Source organism: Cyclopterus lumpus, chromosome 16 (assembly GCF_009769545.1).
Source record: "Cyclopterus lumpus isolate fCycLum1 chromosome 16, fCycLum1.pri, whole genome shotgun sequence".
Taxonomy (NCBI): Eukaryota; Metazoa; Chordata; class Actinopteri; order Perciformes; family Cyclopteridae; genus Cyclopterus; species Cyclopterus lumpus.
The window spans coordinates 3,106,437-3,113,879 of NC_046981.1; the positions used below are offsets into that span (position 1 = coordinate 3,106,437).

Sequence of the window (7,443 nt, forward strand, 5' to 3'; positions counted from 1 at the left end):
ATTGTGTGTACTTTTGATGCTTTAATTACTTGTATGAGTACTTATTCCATCATTGCTCACTGGACGACCTTCACAAGACAATGGCTCGATTAAAATGGACCATTACAGCAGGAGGTCTGGTCGAGCATGGGCAAATAATCAGCACTTCATAAACTGATGAAGTAGAATATGGAATAAGCAACAACTTCAGAGAAGAAAAGCAAATCTGTCCGTCTAACTCGAGACTTAAATGTATGATACTTTAATGTTTGTGTGATTTTTGAGATTTTTTTGCAATAACATGTGAGGAAAAATAGCTGCTGTCAGCTGTTTTCTATGTGCTTTTGACCTGCTTTTGATCCCTCAATGCTGAAAATGCTTAGTTGCAGATTTTTACATTTCTTTTGCGTAATATGCCCGTTCCCTAAAACGTATAAAATGTTCTGCCAGCATCACTTCATTGTTTCTCTGTTTCAACATCTCAAAATGCTCTGCTACTTCTGTTTCTGCCTCTGACACCAACACATTATCCAACTCTCTCCAGTTTAGTTAAACTACACAATATGATACTGAGTGGGCCTCTTTAAAAATACAGGAAGAAAATGTGTATTATTAAAGGAACAGTGCAAAGCAGAAATGTAAATGTCTGTAGTTTTCTTGAATATATAACTAATACAGGAGTAATGTGATCTATTTTCTTATTTGGTGTTAGTACACGAGCTGCAGCATTCTGGATCAACTGGATTATCAGCAGCCTGATAATAAGGAAGAATTGCAGTAATCCAGTCTTGAAGTAAAAATGCATAATTTGCGAAATGTTATGGAGGTGAAAAAAGGCAGTCCTTGAAATGTGTTTTACCTGTGAGTTAAAGGACACGTCCTGATCAGGGATAACTTGATTTCTAGTAAAATACCTTCTGAGTTTAATATTCGTGTTAATTATAAACACGAATATTCTGTAATTTTACTGTTTTATCTCCGTTTATCTGACAAGGAAGTACAACGAGATTTATTATGGAATTTACAGTAAACAGCATGTGCACGTGACTCATTTTTGATTTTTGCAATCCACATCCGACTAATGTTGTGATGTAATCTAAAAATGTAGTTTAAGACCTCCATTCTTTCAGTGGATAATGTGCTTTTCTCAATAAACTTCAGTGTGTGTGTTAATGCAAATGAAGGAACCTGTCAATCAGTGCCACATTGTGGATTTTGATTTTTGGACAACAATGGGGGCAAAGAGGGAGAAAACACATCACGCTTTGATTACAAAGACAATATTTAATAGCAGGATCCTTGATTTTGCTCTTTTAATTGGATCTCTGGACAATTTTGAGCGCCGCAACCCAAGTGCCAGATAGTTCGTTTACATTTGGAGAGAAGGCAGACCGAACTATGGACCTGGACCCAAATGCGCGACTCGAGAGGCAAAGTTTCAAAATCAAAGTTTATTGAACTGGAAAAACAAACAGAAAACAAACATGAACAAAGTAGCAAAACAACAAGACCTGGCAAATGGCCAATGGCATGGATAACACTGGTTCTCTGGCACAAAGGACAAGACAAACTGGCAAAGGACAAAGGGAGACGCAGACAATATATACACAGGGTAAGGGCACAGGTGGAAACAATACCCCCCCCTCCCCACACCCCCCCTTCTCCAGGGATGTCCCCTGACGGACCAGGAACCTGGCTGCGGGAACTCCCTCAGCACGTCGTTGGTCAGGCCCGGAAACACCGCTGGAACGTTGGTCAGGCCGAATGCCATCACGAGGTACTCGTAATGACCGGAAGGAGTGTTGAAGCCAGTCTTCCACTTGTCGCCCTCTATTATGATAAGCATTTCTCAGTTCTATCTTGGCCTGTTGCAGTTGTTCAAAGGCTGATGACATGAGGGGCAGAGGGTACCGATCCTTAATGGTAATGTCATTTGATGGTCCATAGTCGATACAGGGTCTCAGGGAACCATCCTTTTTCCCCACAAAAAAGAACCCTGCTCCTGCTTGGGACGCTGAGGGGCGTATGAGTCCTATTTTTAAGGAAGCCTCAATGAACTCGGTCATAGCTACCTTCTCAGGGCCGGAAATAGAATAAAGTTTCCCCTTTGGAATCAGTGCTCCCGGGATAAGGTCAATGGGGCAGTCAATAGGGTTGGTGGGGTGGCAGAGAAGCCTTGCTTTTGCTAAAAACTTCCTTTAAGATCATGGTAGCAACTGGGAATGGAGGTCAAGTCTGACAAGTCGACCTTTAAGTCTGTGTGGGGGGAGTTAAGGTCAGCAACATCTCCAATGTCCACTACTTTGCTAGGGTCTACACCTGACCCAACCCCAGCCCCTTCCCAACTCATAACCCTCCCTGTACATCAGTCAATGGACATAATGAGGGCCCCAAACTGTACAATTGTACCGAGTTCCATGCTTTAATGAAAAAAGGCGAAAATGGATTTCACATATCACCTGGACTATGAGGAAAATGCGACATTTCATATTCTTTTAAATCCTTTAACCTCTCGGTGCTGGAATAGTATTTACTGTAATGTGGGTTTTTATCAAAGCTCAAGGTTATTTAAAACACACTTTAATATCGATAAAAGCTCTGGATTGAGCCATATCTACACACAAGGACAAAGTGTGGTAAATCATCAATGAACAACAGCATGTGCCGCAATAAGAGGTGCACACAAATATGCCTGTGTGGGCCAACAGCGGCTCCTCGTCTTCTCCCGGGTCCATTCGACAAGTCAAGGTATGTGGAAGATGAAGATTACGATGCCTTTAAATGCACCGTTTCTTCTTTGCCACCAGCATATTCTTCTTGTAACAGCTAATTTAGTTTGTGTGCACTTTGGAAATCGAACACCTGGAACAAAGACCGTTGTGCATTTCTAACAGTATTCATAACAATGTTTAATTCTGTCATTGACTTTCGTGATGGTCTCAACCAGAACAATGGACCACAGTTCAGTCCTGGCTTTGCTGCTCCTTCTGGGGACGTGTTCGGCTTACACCTATCGTGAGTAGGATCTGGCTACGCTTTGTTAGAAAACATTACTCCAAAAATATGTTTTGCCTATTATATTATTTTTTTTATCTTTTCTACGACATTAAGTCTGTGCTGGCTGAAATGTGCGTGGTGAAGTTTACTTTGCGTGTCCGCTACCCACAAAGGAATCTTAATTGATTTCACTTTTGCATTTTTTTTTGAAGAAACCATTAGATTGCATTTGATTTTTGACCTGCAGAGATACTGGTTCTATTCATCAGGTGCACTCAAACATCACTCGATCATGTTGATCCAACAGTTTGCCACATCAATTTAAAAAGGTGGCAATACATTTATTATATATCGTGTTCCCAGCTGGTTTCTGCTGCCCTCATGTGGCCAAAAAGAAATGGCCATTGCAGGTTTGTTCAAATCAAATATTTAAAAAGGTGTATTTCAACTATCTTGTGAACAGAGAACGTGGCCCTGCGCGGAAAAGCGACCCAGTCGAACCGTGAACCGGACGCTTACGGATTTGCATACAACGCCATTGATGGAAATCGCGAATAAAACTACTTGGCTGGATCCTGCACCAAGACGATGGAACAGAGCAACCCCTGGTGGAGAGTGGACCTGCTGCAGACCTACACCGTCACCTCCGTCATCGTCACCAACAGAGGAGACTGCTGCGACGACAGGCTCGATGGGGCGGAGGTTCACATCGGCAACTCTTTACAGGACAACGGTGCTGCAAACCCAGTGTGAGTGAACGTAACGACGTCTCTGATACACACATTTCATTATTCCTTACTTGATATTGATGTGCACCTTTCATTATACAACTAATGCACACACTGCTTCCTCTCTCTCTCCTTTAGGGTCGGTGTGATTCCTCACATCCCAGCGGGCAGGTCTTTAAAACTCAGTTTTACCGGACATGTGGAGGGACGTCATGTGACCGTGGTGCTACCCGGTTTAAACAGAGTCCTGACGCTCTGTGAAGTCGAGGTCTACGGGTACCGCGCCCCGACCGGTGAGGAGCGAACGCGAGGCCGAATCCTCACGAGACGGTTTTTTTTCTACTCAACGTCTTGTTTTCTATACGGCACGATGTCACGCCGCGTTATTAAGCTAACGGGCAAAAATTCATGCGCTTCCTTTTACGTAACCAACTTTCCACGACTTCTCCGACATTTAACTGCAGTTTCGGTCCGGAAAGCTAGAAAATCGCATCGATGTGCAAATTGTTTTCAAGAAATGTCCAGTTTGGGGGCAACTTTTAAACGCCTACGTTAAAAACCATCTATCAGTGTGCTGATGTTTACACATATGTTGTCCTCTATGCAGGAAAGAACCTGGCCCACCAAGGGAAAGCCACACAGTCGTCACTTCATTCTTCCGGCAATGCGATCAACGCCATAGATGGGAACCGTGCGTCCTACTGGAACCAGGCTTCTTGTACTCACACGAAGGCCGACTTAAACCCCTGGTGGCGACTGGACCTGGGCACAACCCACAGAGTGTTTTCTGTCAACATAACCAACACTATAGATTCTGTGCCGCAACGACTCAACGGAGCCGAGATCCTGATTGGAGATTCGCTTGAAAACAATGGCAACAACAACCCCAGGTATAGTTTACAGTCCTGAAACTGAAATAGAAACAACGCGTAGAAGGGAGAAAACACATCACGCTTTGATTACAAAGACAATATTTAATAGCAGGATCCTTGATTTTGGTCTTTTAATTGGATCTCTGGACAATTTTGAGCGCCGCAACCCAAGTGCCAGATAGTTCGTTTACATTTAGAGAGAAGGCAGACCGAACTATGGACCTGGACCCAAATGCGCGACTCGAGAGGCCAAAACGTGTAGTGAGGGTGAACTGGGAACGTCTGGCAGAGGATCCTGTCCGGGAGGTCTTCAACTCCCACCTCCGGAAGAACTTCTCACAAATCCCGAGGGAGGCTGGGGACATGGAATCCGAGTGGACCTTGTTCAAAGCCTCTATTGTGGACGCGGCTGCTCGGGGCTGTGGCCGGAAGGTCATCGGTGCCTGTCGGTGGACACTGAGGGTGAGGGAAGCCGTCAAACTGAAGAAGGAGGCCTTTCGGGCCTGGCTGGCCCAGGGGTCTCCTGAAGCAGCTGACGGGTACCGGCGGGCCAGAAGTCCTGCAGCGGCGATGGTCGCGGAGGCTAAAACTCGGGCATGGGAGGAGTTCGGGGAGGCCATGGAGAAGGACTTTCGGTTGGCCTCAAGGAAGTTCTGGCAAACCATCCGACGGCTCAGGAAGGGAAAGCAGGGTCTACCCCAGGCTGTTCTCAGCAGGGGGGGAACTGCTGACCCGGACTGGGGACATCGTCGGGCGGTGGAAAGAGCACTTTGAGGAACTCCTAAACCCGGCCAACATGTCCCCTGGAGAGGGGGCAGCGCCGGAAGACTTTGGGGTGGTTTCACCCATATCCCTGGCAGAGGTCGTTAAGGTAGTCAAAAAGCTCCTTGGTGGCAAGGCGCCAGGGGTGGATGAGATCCGCCCTGAGATGCTGAAAGCGCTGGACATTGTTGGGCTGTCTTGGTTGACACGCCTTTTCAGTGTCGCATGGGGGTCGGGAACAGTGCCCATGGACTGGCAGACCGGGGTGGTGGTTCCCATCTTCAAGAAGGGGGGCCGGAGAGTGTGCTCGAACTATCGTGGTATCACACTGCTCAGCCTCCCGGGAAAAGCTTATGCCAGGGTGCTGGAGAGGAGGCTCCGACCGCTTGTCGAACCTCAGATTCAAGACGAACAGTGCGGATTCCGTCCCGGTCGTGGAACAGTGGACCAGCTCTTTACCCTCGCAAGATTACTGGAGGGGTCCTGGGAGTTTGCCCAACCAGTTTACATGTGCTTTGTAGACCTGGAGAAGGCTTTCGACCGGGTCCCTCTGGGTTTTTTGTGGGGGGTGCTGCGGGAGTATGGGGTGCCGGACCCGTTGGCACGGGCCATCCGGTCTCTGTACGCCTGCAGTAGGAGCTGCGTTCGTCTCCTCGGTAGTAAGTCAGACACATTCCCGGTGGGTGTTGGCCTCCACCAGGGCTGCCCTTTATCACCGGTCCTGTTCGTGACCTTCATGGACAGGATATCTAGGCGCAGCCAGGGGGCGGAGAGGATCCGGTTCGGGAGTCTCGGGATCGCCTCTCTGCTGTCGGATACAAGCGGCCGAAATGAGCTTCCTCCGTAGGGTGGCCGGGCTCAGCCTTAGAGATAGGGTAAGGAGCTCGGACATCAGGGGGGAGCTTGGAGTCGAGTCGCTGCTCCTTCGTGTCCAAAGGAGTCAGCTGAGGTGGTTCGGGCATCTAGTCAGGATGCCTCCTGGACGCCTCCCATTAGAGGTTTTCCGGGCACGTCCAACTGGTAGGAGGCCCCGGGGAAGACCGAGGACACGCTGGAGGGATTATATCTCCCGGCTGGCCTTGGAACGCCTCGGGATCCCCCAGAATGAGCTGGAAAGTGTTGCGGGTGAGAGGGAGGCCTGGGTCGGCCTGCTGAACCTGCTGCCACCGCGACCCGACCCCGGATAAGCGGGTGATAATGGATGGATGGGATAGACCGAAAATGTATCATCCTTGGTGGAGGCAATACGCAAATACTATTTTATTGAGTTTTATGAATTTTGGGCTGTAGACTTTAATCTGCAGCAAGATATGACTCCGAAAGGGAACATCGAAGCTGGGACTTGGACTGAAGAATTTTAAGCTTATGACTTTCACCCAGGAGGCCGATGTTCGTGTCCAGTGTGAAAAACAAAGGCAAATGTTCACTAAGCTTTTATTGTACCTTTTTGTTAAGTCGTCAGACTATAGAAACGTGTGTGTGTTGTGAAAAATCTTCATCCGCTTAATCCAGGGTTGGGTTGCGGTGGCAGCAGACCAAGCAGGCTGACCCAGACTTCCACTTACTCGCAACACTTTCCAGCTCATCCTGGGAAATCCTGAGGCGTTTCCAGGCCAGCTGGGAGATATAATCCCTCCGGGGTGTCCTCCCAGTTGTAGTGCCTGGGAAAACCTCTAATGGGAGGCATCCGAGTTAGATGCCCGAACAACCTCAGCTGACTCCTTTTGACGCGACAGAGTCGCGGCTCAACTCCAAGCTCAGCTCCCTCTTCACCAAGACGGACCGGTACAGCGCCTGTTTTACTGCTGCAGCCGCACCGATCCGCCTGTCGATCTCCCGCTCCATCTTAACCTCACTCGTGAACAAGACCCCGAGATATTTGAACTCCTTCGCTTGGGGCAGGCACTCTGTCCCCACCTGGAAGGAGCAATCCACCGGTTTCCAGCAGAGCACCATGGCCTCAGATTTGGAGGCGCTGAACACTCGGCTGCAAAACGCCCCAGTGAATGCAGGAGGTCACGGTCCGAGGAGGCCAACAGGACCACATCATCTGCAAACAGCAGAGGTGATCCCGAGGCCCCCAAACCTGACCGTCTCCATTCCCT

At 48.3% G+C, this 7,443-nt stretch overlaps 1 protein-coding gene across 1 annotated transcript; it reads left to right on the forward strand.

The window, feature by feature from the left end:
• Positions 1-605: 605 nt before the first annotated feature.
• On the forward strand, positions 606-4,613 carry LOC117745754 (fucolectin-like; the record flags this gene model as incomplete). Its single annotated transcript, XM_034554282.1, is given in 5 exon segments — positions 606-630; positions 2,947-2,994; positions 3,440-3,725; positions 3,843-3,997; positions 4,312-4,613. Coding segments are annotated over 5 exon segments (816 nt in total), but the record flags the coding sequence as incomplete, so codon positions are not given.
• Between the last annotated feature and the right edge of the window lie 2,830 nt (positions 4,614-7,443).